Here is a 19,502-nt window from a genome sequence, read left to right as displayed (position 1 = left end):
TGTACGATATTTTTTCTTAGTTCGTTTTTAGCCAACACAAATAAGTTCGATAGTTTGCCCACGCGAGAACATGCCACGTGTGAAAAACATGGTGTGCCCAAATCTAAGCCGCAAACAGACATCGTTTGGCTTGCGACTTATTGATTGTCACTGCGAATGCGAATCTAATAGGAAATTGAATGCGTTTGAATTCGATTGGCACATCTGTGAGAATCATTGGAATTCGTGGCAGCAAAACATTTTCGGCTCGGAATTTACCATTCAAAATAGTGGCTTCGATAACGTTTTTCATCAATTTTTTAATGACCAATCACGTGTCATTGCACAGCCATGGTGGGTTCAAATTCCGAAGTAAAAAAAAACCGTCCATTTTTCAGTCGTAGAAGGTGTGGTGACATGCCTGGCACATCCAGTGAGTTCAAAAACTCTGTTGGATAATTTTCAGCTTCGTTAGCATCGCAAACTGTATCGATCAATTTGTATGATACCAAGTCGCCTGGCAACGACTGCTGTATCTTGAAGTTCAAATCGTCGACGTCCTCATTTTTTACTGCCAAAATGGTTCTTTCTACCAGCCACGCATGGTTTATGTATTATGTGCGTACATCGGGAAATATGCGGTCAATGAGAGAATTTTGCGAATCAACGATAATGCAGAAATTAGTGGGCAATTTTATGCATCCAGTATTTTCATAGACTAAAAACTTTTACATCACCGATATCTAACAATTGGTCTGAGAATGTGTCAGCAGATGGATCTTGTAGCATTTTGACGCGCGTTTATTTTTAGCTGGACTTTTTCAACATTACGTCACAGTGGCGATGATTTCAAGCAAGCGTTGATCTCCTCATCGTACGGTGAACGTGGATAGGAACACCCTAATTACCTAGCGTTATGAAATACACTTTACGACCTATTTTCATACCTACCAAATAAACATAAAAAATTGCATGAAAATCGGTCGAGCCGTTTCGGAGGAGTTCGAACACAAACACCGTGACATGAGATTTTTATATATTAGACTAGCTGAACCAATGCTTTACTACTGCTAGATTTGAGAATATTTATAGATTGAATTACAACAATTGGAAGTTTCATATAAATTATTGTGTTTAGTTAAAATTAGATTTTTACGTATACATTATTATTTTGATATTTTGGATTACATACATTGTAATTAATATAGTATTCAACTTTAAATTCTTTACTTTGCTTTTGAATATGCAATATTTAAAGTGGCATGTATGCAATAATTCCCACTGGCATATGTACATACAAACAAAATCCTTTAGTTTTCCTACATCGGGGCTTGCAATGTATAATCATCCATGAGAAAGGCTTGGATATTTCAAATTCAATCCATATCATTGTAATGATTGACCTTGTGATGACCTTAATTTCATAATGAAGCAAATTCATAATTAATAATGAACATTATGAATTATTATCGTAGCATTAGCAGCTAAACGCTACGAAATTCAAAATTCATCCTCCACTTTAAAAGTGAGAATGTTAATATAGCTTATCTGTATGCATGCACGAAATTATTTCTTATCTTGTGAACAATGTGAGGAGCATTGACTTAGGGAGTTATATACACTTAAATAATAGTCCTGCTACGATTGATACTTTATCATTAAGCTCTTCTCTTTCTGAATTGAAAAATATATCCTTAGATCCCATCACCATAGTGAGCATATTTTAGATTTCTTTTTTATTATTACTATTATTGTTTACCTTCTTTGTTGGAGAAATTACACTTCGTAGTTACTTAATTCGAAAAAAATTATATGACAGTACCAGTGAATGCATTTTTCAATTTTAGACGAGCACTTTTTTCAATCAAAGAAAGTTTATTATTTTAATCTCCACCAATTTTACAGTTAACTCCATAAAACGTTTTACTCTGTTTTTGCTTCTGTATAGCGTAGATTGTTCTGAAGCGACTTTTTGGCCGATTTCTTTTATTTTTTGAGTTATCTTTTGCAATTTCATTATTGCGCCGCTAGAAGCTCTGTAAACTGTCTCAATAAAGCCACCATAGTTGTTTTCCTACAATTACACATTATTTCCCTGGATATACGAGAAGCCGCGATTTATAGGGCGTAAATGACTGTCCTCATTCTGCAGATAATTGCGTAATGCTACAAATATTCTAAAGAAAATGTGTAATTAAATATTATAACAATACAAATGATACCATTACGCAATTCTCCACAGATTCTTAGAATTTGCAGTTTGAACTTATTGCATTGTTTACTCATGGAATGAATCAACACCCAAGTTTACGTATCCACAATAGTGAAAAGATCTGACAACTTTTTATCAATCCATTTTATTTACTATTTTTGCTTCCTGAAAAGGTAGCTCTTAACTTTGCAATGTACATTTTTCTATTTTTAATCCTTATATGTGCAAATAATGATAAAAATTATAAAAGAAGTCTCTAAAGAAAATTAAAGCTTTCTTGCCAACTCATTGATTCCATAATTGTTTGTTTAAATAAAAAAATTACTAAAAATATTTTCATACTGCTTATTAAAGTTAAATGGTTGGTTGAGTTGCGTTTTATGGCGCAAGAGCCATATTTGACTAAACTGCGCCATAAAGTTAAATGAGGAAATATTTTATTATTAAATTGTAAAATGATTTAACAGAACAAAGGTAAAAATAAGAAGTTATGTAATTATAAATGACTGCAAAATAATGGATTAAAATACAGAAGTTGCTAGAAGAATTTCCAATATTATTCCTGGGAAATAAATAATAAATTATGTCAAAGGAATTAACTTAAATAGATATTAAAATTTGAAATGCTGAATTTAATTTATGCGGAAACAAATTTTGATATATTTCGTATTCTGTTAATACTAAAGATAGAATTCAAATATGAAAGAAAACGTAAGATTTGGATTTAAGCAAAACATTTTATTTTTTTCGATTTCTGCTGTGTCTGAAATATTAGATCTGCCTATCTCTGCGCTCCAGATTGCATCGTCGGAGCGGCACGTTTCCAATAACCAATAAAGCAATAGGTGGAATGCATTCTCTGAAGCATCTGTTTCGCCCAAAGTTCTAGTAACAGCTATTTAAAGGTGAAAATTTCCCTTTTGGGCAGTTTTTGTCTGTTATCTTGTATGAGAATTTAATACTGCAGTTACTGCTTAGATAAAAAAAAAAATGTGGGAAATCTGATATCAGGAACATATGTGAATTGATGAAAGGAGATTTAAATCGAATATTGATTAAATATAAATTTTATTGTAGAATTTCAAATATACGACCAGGACACATCTCAAAATTTTGAAATGAAAAAGATATAAATTTGTTTAGATGATCAGTACGCATTAACAGAATTGTAATTTCATTCCAGTTGGGAGTTGAAAAAAGGGAGAGCATGTTTTGAGTTTACAGTAAAAAGTATTCTTTGATTTGACTTGTATATAATTGACCTTTTATAGTGGAAATTTGAAGAATTTAATCGACATTCAATTACCAGAATTGTAAAAAACTATAAATAAATTTTAAATTTTCTAATATTAACATTTGGGCAAAATATCAATCCAGTAGAAAAATCATTTTTCATAATAAGTCTTTAGAAATTTCAGGTATCAACTTGACATGCGGCTTTGTATTTTCTCGTACACAAAATGTACAAAATGAAAATATTCTAATCGTCAAAAAATTGAACTCGGGATTTCGACTCATCTTCACATTTTTTAAAATACCCCGTGTCTCCAAAAAACATTTGTGGAATTATATCAGTTTGTCTGTCTATGAACATGATAATTAAAATCCAATGTAAGCTAGATGGATGAGATTTGACATATAGAACTAACATCACATACATTTCTATAGATTTTTGGAGTTTTCTATCAAATATTGATAAAATTCCATCCAGAAGAAGTTTGGCAGTCCAACTGTTTGAATACAAATAAAATGATAATTACAAAAATTAAAAAGATAGGGAAATAACTTTTGGTATATAGCTTTAATATCTAAATTGCACATTCTTACCAAATTTTGAATCATATCTGTCGAAGTGTTGACTATCTACCGGCTGGTAATTGCACATTAATATAATACGTAGCTTCTGCACTACTTTCCTGGTCGGAACATAAAGAGAGAAGATGCATGGAAATACCCTCCTTTCAAATAAAAATAGTCTCGAAACCTCTATCAATGGTTTGATTATGTGAAAAATTATATACAATATGCATTCTTCTGCTATTTTAGAGTAGAGGAAACTCACTGCTTCAAATTTTGCTAAATACTATTTTGGCAAATTTTACGGAAATTCATACAATTTATGAAGAAAATTGTAAAATGAAGTTTTAAAACCATCTCGTCTATTTTCTGAATTATACTAATGCACAAAAAATTAAGCAGTAATATATGGCATATTATCTACGATTGACAAATCATTTTTAATAACATTTTAAAAGTTTAATAAAAAATAAGTTGAAATATAAGGGTATTTTTTGTGTAGATATTTGTCCCGACTTTTATTTCAATGATTGAAAAACGATTTACTAAAAAACTTACGCGTGATTCTCTCATGTTTAAATTTGTGAAAACTTAATATGGAACTTGAGTTCAACATTTCATTTTATTTCTTTGTAATAAGATCTTGCCTTAACAATACTATAGAAAACTTAAAATGATATCTTAAAGTCAGAAATTCAGCTTGAAAAATTTAGCATGACGTTTTATACTAAAAAAAATAATATTTATGATGAACTAATGTAAAATGTTCAGGCTCAAAATTCAAGGAATGTATTTGCGAAATATATTTCGCTGAGTAACTTTTTCCCGGATTTTATTGAACAACTTTTTGTACGTCAGTATTAACTGAAGTTTAAAAACATGCAATATCATTTATCGAATCGTTTTAATAGATGAGATATATAACGTTTGGCGTAATGCAGTCTCTTGGTTTGTTAAAATTTTTAAAAGATTAGTAAAAATGAGTTGCAAAATAAAGATATTTTTCGAATGGAATTTATGTAGATTTATACAATGATTTAAGTAAAAGGAAGAATTAGTAAGTTTTTGGAAACAAAATGTGGAAACTTCTTTAAAAATGTAATTGAAGGTCTAAAAAATCTTTGCATTATGATCGAAAATAGAAAATAATATTTTATATTCAAAAATTCAATGAGCATAACAGTTTATATTTTTAAAAAATGTAATACTGATATTAACGAAAAAAATTCTTAGCTGAGTGTTAAAAGAACGTGTTATTTTCGAAACAACTTTCGAAAGGTGCATGTTTTCATAAATTTTTTTTATTCAACAGAATGTTTTTATTTCGGTATTAAATGAAGATTTTAAACATTTTCTCGTCTATTACAGAATTGCATTGACATCTGTACTATATAAAATATATCTGAATTGCATCCATCTATCCACTATGTATGTCATATATTACTATCTAAAAAAATTACATACTAATATATGACGTATTATTTAATTTTACTAAAAAAAATTGAATTAATATTCTAAAAGTTTATTGAAAATTAGATGAAAAATTAAGAGGATTTTGAGTTTGATATTAATGCAGTTTTTATTTTAATGATATAAATAGTTTGGAAATCTTATATAAAACTTTAGAAAAATTATTTTTTAAATTATGAAATAAATTTCAAATTTTTGGTAAAAAAACCTCAAAAAAGTCGATGAACGAAACGCTTCAACTAAAAAATGTCAATGCATTAAGTCGTGTTCCAACCACTCGTGAATCTTCACACATGGCACACTCTTACCCCCCTTGATCCTCTCTTGCGGTTTCCTAGTGTTATTTGATATCTGTCCAGTTTACCAACTGTTGGTAAACTGGACTGGTGTGGTGTGGAAATTTGGTGAGAGGGAGCCAGTTTAGGAGTTGTCCTCGCTATCTGACGTGGTTCAAAATTACAAGGTTCGTCCCAAAATACACCTAGTGTTGCTTTGAAACTGGACGTAAATATAACTAAACTAAACCTACAAATGACTTTTCCTTAGATTTAAATTTGAAGGAATTTAAACAAAAAGAAAACAAAGAATTTTTTACTTAAATATTGAATTGCCATTTGTAACTTACTGCATTTCGATTATTTTCATCAATTAAAAAAAATGTCTGATATTATTCTCACTAATTTAAACGATCTGACGTTAAATGAATGAACGAAATGGAATTACTCAGCTCTAAAAGGGAAGTGCCCGGTTTGAGCAACGATGGCACTTTTGGAAAAAAAAAAAAAGACAGAATCTCCTTTATACCGGCAGTTCTGATTCCAACAGAAAAGAAAAATAGGACTGTAGCCCCAGAATTCGATAATTAATGTAAATGATTACTACTCAAAATAAATCCCTTCCAGTTAAACAAAAGACTAATCAATATTTTATGTTAATAATTTAAAATAGCCGCCTTTGTAGGCTGCCGTTCACTCACCATACAACTTTGGTTTAATTTAGTTATATTAACGTCCCGTTTTAAAGCAACACTAGGGCTATTTTGTGACGGACCTCGTAATTTTGAACCACCATTTTTATTTAATTTTTTTTGTCAGATGGCGAGGATGACACCTGAGCTGGTACCCCTTTACCAATCTCTGATACAACACCAGCAGGAGGACGTTTGGTCCGACGGATTTAACGAGCATCAGACCCGCTTACATGAAGGTTCTTCGACGGAACCGGATCTGGAACATAAAACCTTTCGGTTCCAATGCCGAGACTTTACCACAGGGTCACCGCAGCCAAGCATGGAAGATGTTAACGGCTTAAGATTATTTTCATCAGACACATATGAATCTATGACAGTCGAACACCAAGAGATTGCCAACTACACTACAATAATTTGCAACTTTAAGATTGAATTGCACCCACGTTTAAGTTCACATTTTCAGATAAAATTCTACTCTTTAATCAAGTATATTTATCAATTTAATGTGCATTATCCCTTAAGTGAACAGAGTGCGCCCACTCCCCATACAAATAATAATTTAGCCATATCAGTTGTATTTTACCATGACAAATCAACAATATTTTAAAGCATTCCTGCACAATAAACATAGATCACATTAATTTATTAGCTATACATGCATTCGAAATGGCGAATAAAGCTGAAATTAAACGGTCAGGTTTATGAGATTGAAACTGACATAATCAGTGGACTGCGTTGTAGTTTTAATACTCGATAGCTTTCGAAATGGGAATAGTTCGGGGAAAGAAGTGGGAAAGTATCTGGGGATCATGACTTTTCATGTGAACCAGAAACTGGCGAAATCGAACCAGTAGTTCAGGCTGGGTGACTGGTTCATTTTCTTCTCTTGTTATTTTAAATATGTAGATTTGCTTGAACAATTTTAGGCATGTAGATAAGCTCCTACGAAAATCTTAGCCACTGCATCTTTTACTATTCATTACTACCTTTAAAACTGTTTTTTCTTTTTCACATAGGATGATTAATTCCAAAATAAATATAGGTGGCAATTTTTTTACACGGTTTTACATTAGGTTTATTTAACAGTACAACATGCTGGGTGTTTTTAAATATAATTTATTCGATTACCATTATTTTACTAATAAAATATCAACTGCAATGAATGAAAAAATAAATGTGATACTGTAGCTTAAGTACACTAAAAGAGCTTATTCGAGCATTTGTTAAATATGTTGAATAAATTGGTACGGAATTTTATAAATTCTATATTTTTTTTATTATAGTTATGAAATCGAATCCCCTTTTTGAATTTTCTTTCTATTAGACTTTGACAAAAATTAAGACAATTTCAAGCGATTTTAAAATTTTAGTAGATATTTTCTTTTTTTTTTTTTGATAAAGGTGTTTTAGTAATTATTAATGAAAATTGAACATTTTTATAGAAGAATATTAAGTTTACATATGCAAATAAGAAAATTCTTAGTATTAGATACCAATGCTCATTTTTCTCTTGAAATAGAATCTCCCTTATGTACACTGTTAAAGCTGCACATGCGTAAAAGTAATTTACGCATGCCCATTTACGCAAAATTACATTTACGTCATATAATCACGATTTAGAACCATCTGGATGCTCTTCGCTTTCCTCCCTGCTGTTTTAAATTTACAGTAATATTTTTGAAGCATGTTGGTGAATAAAATAAATTCTTTACATTTTGCAATATTTGCGGTATAAATCTAGAGGGTAAATTTCACGACATTTTATGGTCGTTTAAATGTGGATATAAACTTTTGAATTCTGGTTAAAGTCATGGTATTTCACTTTAAGAAGGAAAATTGCAAATATTTTTGATAAATATTTAAATACATTAAATATTTTGATTAAGAATCAAATACATTATAAAATTAGCCAACGAAGAGTAGAGTATAAGAGTATTACCCTCGTATAGTAAAATTTGCCAAATTCGCAGCTCTGAGAAGCAAGTCGAATTTTTATTGCAGAATTCTAATCACCCACAATATATAAATCGTCGAAAGATAGTATAAAAATAAACAATCCAGGCAAAAATATAATTTCAAATCAAAAATAGAAATACATCTGTATATATTTAATAATAGATTTTAATAAAGTAGTTTTAAAGTTTTTTTAAACTTATTTCGATAAATTTTAAAGTGGAAAATAATAATGCAACGAAACTTCACCTCAATATGTACAATTCAAATCTATTTCATTCAAAAATAGTAATTTTTTTAAGTAAAGGTCCTCAAAAATTTACTCACTTGCGAGAAAAAGGTAAAATGGTAAATAATTATAAACTTTGAATTCGAATTGGAGATTTCAAAATTTAATAAAGAGAAATTTCAAAAATGTTAAAGAAAAATTCGAATTTCCCGAATTTTAGTGCATTTCTAGAGCACGAATAGTTCAGCTCATTTCTTATATATAGTATCATTAGAACAGCTAAATGAATCATTTCTAATTTGTCATGTTTATACTCGATCAATCAACTAGCAAATAAATTCGAATAATATTTAGATTAATAAAAATATTTTAGGTAAAGATTGATTTACATTTAAGCTGAAATCGCTATTGATTTTTATTTAAGCTGAAACTAAAAATGATTGTAAGAATAGAAATTCGAAATTCATTTTAAGAATTTTCACTTTTATTTTACATCAATTCAATAGTTCTCAGACGATGTAGATGTTACCATCTTAAATTTAGACTACAGATATGCTAGCAATGTAGTTACTAGAAAATATTCAACTATCAAAACTAACAAATATCTGAAAAAAGATCAGAATATTTAGCAATTAAATAATTGAATTAGAAATACATAAATTTTATTTGCAGGTTTCATATACAAAATCGGATGGTTTACAAGATTGTTACAATATAAAAAGTAGAATATGAATGCATTTGAAAGAGGAATTCATAACATGTAAAGTAAATTGGGTTTTGCAATTTTATGTTAAGTGCTTAGCAAGAATTCATTCAAAGCAAAAGAGTTCCTTGCATTTAAATCAATTATTGCATAATAACTTGCATAGCAAATTTTTAATTATAATTTCAACGATTGTTTTCAATTGTATAATACAATTCAGAATGAATGAAAATTAAATATTGTATTAAATATTAAATACAATGTTTTTCCAAATCTAATTCCTAAGAATTCCTAATAATCAGCTACTAAAAGGTTTCATTTTCATTATCGAAAAAGAAAATTAAGAAGCAATCAACACTAGAGTATTGCAATATTCATTCACCATTTTTTTCAAAATGTTATATTTTATTCACAAAAGTCTATTTCTCGAATAATGAACCTTCCAAATTTATCCACTTGCGATCGGGGAGGAATCTAGAAAGTTAATTTGACTTTAAATTCGAATGATAAATCCCAATTGAAGACATTGAAATTTCCATGAAAAACTAATTTACTATATTCTGTATTTCTAAAGCATGACCAGCTTTCTATTCTGTCATTTCTACTCTTATCAATAAGCTAACAAATTCTAATAATTTGTATTTAAATTTATAAAAGGAGTTTAGTCAAAGGATATAAACAAATCACTATTAATTCATCTTATGCATTTCTACTTTTCATTTGAATCCATTCAATATCCTTCTAACGACTTAGATGTATGCACCGTCTTGAACTGACAAATTCTTAAACTGAATTTATCCCTCGAGATGTCTCCCATAAAATAATTTGTCAGAGTAATAATATTCAGAAATTAAATATAAAATTCAATTCAAAGTGCATAAAATTTTATTTGCATGTTTGATATACGAGTACCAGTCATTTACAAAAGATTATTACAACATAAAATACAATATACATATCAAAAATTAAAGGCTTATTACATAAAATAAATTGGCTTAAGAATTCTGTTTCATAAGTAAAGCATTCGTTTAACACTACATAAACATACTTGAGTAGGAATATTTTATGCAGCATGAATTGCTATAACTAGGAAAAAGAAACATTTTTTATAAGTTAATGCATTTGGCAGAATTTCAATTGAAAATTCATCAAGATTTTTTGTTTTAATGCATAATGTAACACAGAATATGCAAAAGTTTAAAATTCTATTAAAGTAAAAGAATTTTTTAGCAGATTTATTATTACTGAAAAGCCGATAGTTCAGAACCCTAGACTTTGATATTAATGGTGAAAGGAAAAGCGACCTACCCTACATTTAGATTATTTAACATTCATCGCATCCATTCACTTTTTCCTTCAACAGAAGACATTCGAGTAGAATTTTCTACATATTATTTTATACTAATCAGTAAAGAGCATCGTATTTTCTCCAAAAGCATACTGATCACCGTGGTGATCAGGCACGATGATCAAATGCTTTCTGAGAATAAGGGGATATTTTTATTGGCTAGCCGGCAGAACCAATCAAAATATCATTTATCCGCGGATGTAAAATTTACATAAAATTAAAAGTCGAACTAGCAAGATATTTAGAATTTTGTTTACTATTAATCTTACTGTAACTTACTATTTTATTTTAAATTTAATATAAATAAAATATTAATTTAAGAAGTAATTGCAAATGGATGCAACGAATAGATTTAATATATCTACACAGACTACGACAAAAAAAATTTCAAAGTTGGAGATTTAAATTAATAACCATTAACATTATGCCTAAATTTTGATTCAGAAACAATTAATGCGACGCATTATGAAATTCATATGTGAAAGGTGATGAAAAGAAACAAAGTTTATTTTGTAACAATTTTAGAATATTTATGGTTTCAAAAGTCAAGTATTATCAAATTTATCATCTCTTCAAAATACAAAACTGTTTCATGTCCGTAAATGCACGACTTACTATTGATTAATATTTATTGAAAATATCTTCGAAATTTCAAACAATGTAAGAAGACAACTACGCATGCTAACAGTACGTTTTGATTTATCCTCCATACACAATAGGCATTTTTGACAACAGTTACTATTCGTATATTTTAAGTTAGCCGAACATGCATATGACCGTTACTATAACACATTTCATAACTTCAGAGTTTAATTTGAGGCCCAAGTTCATTTTTAAACGTAGATATCTTGGGGAAAAATAACCCAAATTAAGCATAAAACAATATACATATAATATTAAGCATAAAATAATTTTGCATATTTAAAACAAATATCTGAAAGGCGAATATCCTGATCATTATGAACTGCAAAATTCCTTAATATACTAGAATCACTTATGGTCATAACATACTGAATTATTTGACAACTCGTTTTATAATCACAAAGCGAGTTCTAGAAATGGACAGGATCATGAAATTGTTTTCACGAGCATTGACATTCAGTACAAAATGATACCAAAAGTGTAATTTTGAAAAATATGTAGGCGAAATGAAAAAATGATTACAAAAATATATTTACATTTTTTTAATTCTGTGGTAATAAGCGATTAAAAATAATCTTAATAAATCATCTAATGGCGAGCAGATTCATTTCCTACTTAGTGATGAAGTAATGCACTATGCAAATGAAATTAGTTTTTTTATTTCATAATAAAAATTGCAACTCCTGCCTACATTGCTGGGTCAACGAGAGCTCTGCTTTTCAACTTGTTGAGCTCTAATAAGAAATTAATAACCATACAGAAATTTTTAAAGCGAATTTTATAATTTTATCTGAAATGTAAATCAAACATTCAATCTTGTTAGAAAGTTGGTTTAGATTACTGGCAATATTAAATACGCTACTAAATTTAAAGTTATACATATTTTTAAAAAAACATTTTAACTAAATGTAGATGGATATGGAGAAATAAGTATTTTAAAAACAGATTAAAAACAAGTATTACATTTGAAGGGAATGAATGAAGACCAATATTTTAAAGTTGGTATAAGAATAAAAGTTTCCAGATAATTTTAAGATGAAATATTGATTGATTTGCCAAACACTTGCTTTGAATCCTAGATATCTTGCACACTTCAAGCTTTGCAAAGTTCGGAAAAAAAAAATCAAAATTATATAAATTTAGTATCTTACTCTTAGAATAGAACATTTCAAAGATGTGTTGATATCCTCAAGTAATGTTGACTATATACATTATCACATTTCCACGGTGCAGATTATGTATTCATTTTTTTTGGCCCTAGGATAAGATAAATTTAGGCGAAGCCAAAATGAATTTTACAAATTGAATTGCATACATTGGATCTCCATTCATAGTTCCACTGAAAAGGCCGGCTTCGAATTGAAAAGTTGAAGGCTCCAAATGATATCTTGTGCCGTGATCACTTGGGTTAAAACATGTAGTCATCTGAAAAGATTTAATTAATCGATTAAATCAAACTATCGAGAATGCCATTCAAGGCCAGAATATAAGAGACTAAATTTTGATGTTTAAATCAACTTCAATAATTCAATAATCTGAAAAAAAATTGTTTAATTGTTATCAATAAAAGCGGAATCTACATCTAGTATTTTTTTTTTTACCATCAACGGTTCGCATTATGAAAATGTAACCATTTAATTACAATTTTAAAATAAAGGAAGTATTTTTAATATTTCAGAATCTTCTGAGACATGCGTGTTTTTATTCTCTGAAAGTCAGAAATGACAAATAATGATCCAATAGCGTAAGATAGATATTTAGATTTTAGAATATGGTAGATTTTGCCAGGCTCTCGAAATTTTCACAGAACTGCTTAAAAGCCCGAAAACGAACGCATCCTTGAGTAGTGGAGAAAAAAAAGGAAGTTGAGAAATGAGCACAATTCATTTCGTAGAGATTACAAATGAATTTCCTAGATTGTCGTTTATATACTTGAAAATCAAATGAGTTCACCTTACTGATTATTATATGCTGGTAACTGAGATTAATGAAGGATTGAAAGTTTTAAATTTCAACTGGTACTAAAATAACTTTAGCTGAGAAAGGACACAAAATTATGCAGAAACATTTTTGCTTATTTTTCATTAGGCACACATCTGAAAGGTTTGACCCCATATATTTCCCTATTGACAAGAAAGCATATATAGGCCAACTCCATTCTTGGGCAATGAATTACTTCGACATCTATTTACAGAAATTTATCTCGCATTATAACATGAACGGTAATTCGGTTTTTATGTTCAGAGGCAGAATAAACTTCAATGTTTCCGGAGAAATTATGGTTTATGCATTTTTTGTGCCTTTGGAATACTTCTAGAGGGTCCAGATAAAAGAGTTTCCGAATATCGTACTACTCTGATAATTTTATTATAATGATTCAAGAACTTAAGATAATTTGAACTATCAAATTTTCATGGTATGTAAATTGGTGATTGATGGCTTGTATATGGAACCGAGAAAGCCGTATTACCGATGGTTTTCGCACATTTTTATTCAAGAAAGATGCATCCGTAATGGTCGTAAGTTGTCTGACCTATGAATACCTAATGAAATAAGAACATTTTTATAGGTCCAATTATTTCGTAATCAAGAGTGGTAGGATACAGTTTTCAATTAGATTTGGCAGTTATCATAATTCGTGCAACTTACCGATATCACTTCAGTACCATTTTTTCCTGCCATTCCAGACATCTCCCATATTTAGAATTTGAAGCTGGAGTCGAAATGGTATTCACTGCAGATGAGGAGTAGTATTTAGCCCTTGTTCAATTCAATGACCTCTAAAGGAATTTTGCAGAATGTGCTGCTCTAATATCAATTGCAGGAGATTCTGCCTCTCGATTCATAAGACGTTCCATCTTGAGTAAACACGAAGAATTCCGACAGAATACTATCAGGTAAAAGTAATTTAAATTGATATTATCTCCAAAGTTCTTCCTATTATTACTGTAATTCTCCTTCGTTTTTTTTTCTTCTTTTTATCTCTTGAAACCAGTGCAAGAAGTAATGGCCATGGTTTTCCCCTACCTCAGACTAAGATAAATCAACGTAATTCACTCTCGAGGCCACTTTGGACCCGAAGTCGACTTAGAAGCCACTTTCCTGGAATATGCATGGATTCTAAACATTTCTTTTAATGCACTGTGCAGGTCATTTTAAAAATTCCTGTAATTTTTTGGTACAAAGTTGATACATTAAACTTAGTCTAATATTTCGGGCTTCATAAATCATCCAATAAATCCTTGGTATGTTAGTCGTATTCCATAGGATCTGAATTCTAATATGCGCTTTTTGAAGCTCCATATTATCTGTTGTGCCGTGATCACTTCCTTCAAGACCTTTCAACATCTGAAAATAAATTAATAATTAGATATGAAATTTATCAAGAATACTATAAAATGCAAGAATATTCATTTTACTTTTGCTCTTTTATCTATATCGAAAATTCTAAAATCTGATAATTAGCTTGCAACTTCATTGACAGAAATTAAAAGGTTTTCGGTTTTAATTGGGAAATCGTAAAGCTCACATCAGTTCATTTTTTCTTTTAAAAATGAAGTTATTAGCAATATTTGAAATAAATTTGTTAACAATTCATCTAAAGATTTGGTTTAAAAAATACTTCTAAATCTTTTCCGAGAGATAAGCCTATACAGGAAAATAACTCGTGCATCTAATTTGTTAATTGCCCGTTAAGCATAATTGCTGATTATACTTAATATTACAATAAGTTTATTCGCTAAAAGCTAAAATACTCTTTAAAACGACCCACAAAATGCTTAGTGATAAATTATATGGAAACATTTATATTCTTGAAAAATAGAAAAACGAATTTGAGAATCTTACCAAGAAGCATGTTTATTAACTACAACTTATAAAGGATCGAAAAGCTGCTTTTTAAATAGCAATACTTTCATTCATTCTAGAAAGTAAGTTTCCCTCAGTCCATATAGATACAAAACGGTTATTTTGACTCCTGTTTGTCCTGTTACAGGTGCGTGTAGAAATAAATGATTTGAGAGTTCCTGCCCTGTACTACCCAAGTGATGACACGTAAATGGCCATCATAGTATAACATTTCAATACCGGTAGTTCTTACCCTAGATGTAGTGCAAAAGGATACATATATTTCAATCAATGTTTCCCGGAAAATATGTGTCGCTTCTCTTTTCAGCTTCCAGAAAGCTTACTTTTGAGACGAATCGAATACAATTTGTTTCCAAACGCCATATCGATTTGTCAAGTTCATTAATATAACTTGCAAACTTACTGTGTCCTTGTTATTTCTTGTACGTTGATGTCATCTTAAAAGAATAGTTCCTCGCATCCAGCATTGGTGCAGATGGATAGCATGTACATGGAACTGAGAAAAAGTACTGGTGATTGACGTCGTATCTTTGTCAAACAAAACGGCATGGACACAAGTAAATTGTCCACTCTATAAAAAACTAATGAAATAGAGTACATTTTTATAGCTCTAATTATCATTAATAAATTATTGCATCCAATCTCCATTTCGATATAAATAGCATAACTTACCGATATTACTTCTGTACGAAACCGAGAGAAAGTTCCTTCCACATCCAGATGGCTGCTATCAACACAACTTTTGCCAAGAGCTGAGAAGGCAGTCAATTCACATATGGAGAAATGCGTTGTTTCATTGCTCCAATAAACATCAAGATTCTACAGAGAGCTTTCTAATAGCTGCAGGATTTATTGCGTTGATAATTTCTGCGAGGTTGCATTTCTTTCAAATGAGTCAAAAATCTGATGAATCCAATACAAACTTCCTGGTATGAATGAGGCAGCTTAATAGTATCTAAGGTTATTTTAACCCCAGAAACTTATCAAATTAAATATTCATTCTGCATATTTTCAAATACGGTACAAGAAAACAATCGCTATGGCTCTTTCATATATGATTAGACCATACCAAGTAAAATCCCCATAATTATGGCACTTTCGTCACTTGAAAGCCACTTTTGTAGAATATCCAGATATTATTTCTTCCGTATTCAATCCAAACACCAAATGTTCAGATTTCATTGCGTCTTAAATTTCCTAAGGTTTAAAAATATACGAATGGGCAGCTAGCAGTTTAGTCTAATTTTAAATTTTGGAAGACGAGGAATTACAAAAGATTATCCCGCGCTTACTTTTTGTAATGAAAAATTTGCTCTCGAATCTAACAGCCTCCTTTGCTTTCCAGTTGTACCGACTATTTAAGCTTTATGAAAAGATTATTTTTTTTACGCATCAAAGGATAGAAAAATGCAATACGAAATTTGCTTATTTTCATACAAGTTCAAAATATCTTCATTTAAAGACGGTATCTAATGCTGAATTAATTCGAATACATTTCTGAAGCTTTTCCTTTCCCTGATCTAGTCGATTACTTCCTATCATTCAATTAAAAAGGTAATTAGAATTCATCCGCATTCAATACACGAGATTATTCAAAGTTTTGTTTTCGAATTTTGATATGGAACAAATTAAATTTCTAATTTCTGGACCTGTGGTTGTTCAAATAGACTAATTTCTACTGAATAAAGTAACACTTTATTGCAACTCAAAAATGGCTAGTCACTTTAGGATTACTTGAAACGCGAGCACGAATTGAACGAATTTTTACGTACGTCGTGCGATATTGTGACGTCAACTAGGGGAATAAATTCATATATAAAAAGAAAAGAACGGCATCCATAATATTACTTTTCATATTATAGGTTGATTTTAATTGGAAGATTGAGGGGGGGGGAGGGTAGACGAATGAAATGCTTCATAATTGAAGCTTACATTATTAATACAGTCCAAGATGGCAAGAACCACGAGCTGAAATTTAAAAAGGTAACTTAAAAGAGATGTAGAAATTTTGGAATAGTTTAATTACCAATGCATGAACAATTTTTTTATTGCTATTTACGAATAAGTAAATGTAATTCGAAAAAATATCTAAAGTTAATGCATTAGGCATTTCAAGGAATTACATTTTTTTAACAAGCCAATATATTTTATATCGAGGTCAGTCCTAAACAAAACGCAGTATTCCAAAGACTCTGGAAATCAAATATCTAATTTCACGTTAATATGAATTCGAATCTATTCTTTTTATCGGTATGTTATCAAGTGCCAATTTTCGATCCTTATTATACCATGGAGAATTTCGATTATTCATTAAAATCAATGCTTTATAAGTATCGATTTAAGCACAGTTCTAATTGAGAGATTTTCCGAAATATTATCACAAAACTAACTGCAGCAAACAATCGTTTTATCTGTTATTATTCAATACGGTTTGAGCTTATTCTATGCAAAGGGGAAACTCCAAAACAAAAATATTCTGTCGGATATAAATATACAGTTGTCAAATTTATGGGATTCAAATTGTCAAGATACAGCTGATTTAACATTAAACCTATTTCGGAGGCGCCTAATCATTCTGTTAAGCATTCTTTCTTTGTTTCCCTACTTCAAAGCAACGTTTCAAGCTCATCGCCGCCTTTATCCCTTCTTTCTACCTTAATAATCGCCGTCAACGTAAAATTAGAGTTGAGAATAATTAGAATGAGCAAATCCCTCTACAACACATAAGTGCGACCCCGTTATCCGTCAGCATTTTCCATTTCCTCAATTTACAGACACACACACACATTCATTCATTCATTCCCCACGCCTCCAAACCCCAACTGGCTCGCACACATTCATTACCCACGCATCCAACACCAACCTCCAAACCCCAACTGGCTCGCACACATTCATTACCCACGCATCCAACACCAACCTCCAAACCCCAACTGGCTCGCACACATTCATTACCCACGCCTCCAACACCAACCTCCAAACCCCAACTGGCTCGCACACATTCATTACCCACGCCTCCAACACCAACCTCCAAACCCCAACTGGCTCGCACACATTCATTACCCACGCATCCAACACCAACCTCCAAACCCCAACTGGCTCGCACACATTCATTACCCACGCATCCAACACCAACCTCCAAACCCCAACTGGCTCGCACACATTCATTACCCACGCATCCAACACCAACCTCCAAACCCCAACTGGCTCGCACACATTCATTACCCACGCCTCCAACACCAACCTCCAAACCCCAACTGGCTCGCACACATTCATTACCCACGCATCCAACACCAACCTCCAAACCCCAACCGGCTCGCACACATTCATTACCCACGCCTCCAACACCAAATTCAAAATCACAGCTCGCACACATTCATTACCCAAGCCTCCAGCATTAACCCCTGAAACCACAGCTCAAGCGCTCATCACCCACGCCGTCTGCTCTAATGCGCTGTCTGTTCTCGTTAATATCTAGACCGCCAACCCCATCCACAGTCCACAATTATCAAACCTACAAACACATTACCCCTCTAATACCAATTCTCAATAGTAAATACTAAATATTACAATACCCGATATCGGGACTAGTTAAGACAATCATGTCTTGTCCAGTAAGTCAAGTAACGTGCATACTTTATCATGCATTGACTATTTTCAAATTCTACAAAGCTGTCATTCCACTCGCTGCCTAATGAAACATCGCACAAATTAGACTCCACATCCCCTTCAACTCCCAAAACAAAGTACATTAATTTCTTTTCAAGAATCATGCTTGTACATAAGATGTCTTTCATGATGCACATCACTAGGGAATTTTCCGATTTGCATAATGCATCTCAACCTGATACTAGTGCATGTCATTATCTTCACTGCTCCGCGAAGACCAAATATTTTGCACTAAAATTAAAAACGGAATTTAAAAATTACCGAATCCAATGGTTTTTATGCTAGTTCTGATTAACACGCGAGTTGAAGCAGCTTAGAAACAGAGCATGCGATTTGTTCAAAATTTTCGGGATTTAAGTAAATAAAAAGACAATACTAAACAATGAAACTAGAAAATACTAATTAAATGGCACTCCTTAAAGGATACAGTTAAAATGCAGAAATACCAAATGCTAAATAATTGATTTATTCTATTAATGTAGATTACCAGAAGGACGTTAAAATAAGCAAAAATTAAGAATGACACAGACTAATATAGAAAAGCAAAAAACTTTATATGAAACTTGTTTATGACAAAAAAAACCTAAACACGAAGAATTATTTCAGAGGAAGAAAATGTTTAGAGTACTAATTGGCAATTTCTGTAAGAAATCTGGTTTCCAAATA

General features: G+C 30.9%; 1 protein-coding gene across 1 annotated transcript; it reads right to left on the bottom strand.

Moving 5' to 3' along the window:
- Window positions 1-17,958: 17,958 nt before the first annotated feature.
- On the bottom strand, window positions 17,959-18,543 carry LOC129968267 (uncharacterized). Its single transcript, XM_056082123.1, has one exon. It carries the CDS (start codon window positions 18,541-18,543, stop codon window positions 17,959-17,961), a length of 585 nt encoding a protein of 194 aa, XP_055938098.1.
- Window positions 18,544-19,502: the final 959 nt, after the last annotated feature.

Source organism: Argiope bruennichi, chromosome 5, assembly GCF_947563725.1.
Source record: "Argiope bruennichi chromosome 5, qqArgBrue1.1, whole genome shotgun sequence".
Lineage (NCBI taxonomy): Eukaryota > Metazoa > Arthropoda > Arachnida > Araneae > Araneidae > Argiope > Argiope bruennichi.
Note: the sequence above shows the minus strand (reverse complement) of the source record. Positions and strands in the feature narration are given on the sequence as shown.

Bases quoted from the DNA above. Each gene is read 5' to 3' on its own strand.
- LOC129968267 (XM_056082123.1), bottom strand. From the start codon at position 18,543: ATGTGTGCGAGCTGTGATTTTGAATTTGGTGTTGGAGGCGTGGGTAAT.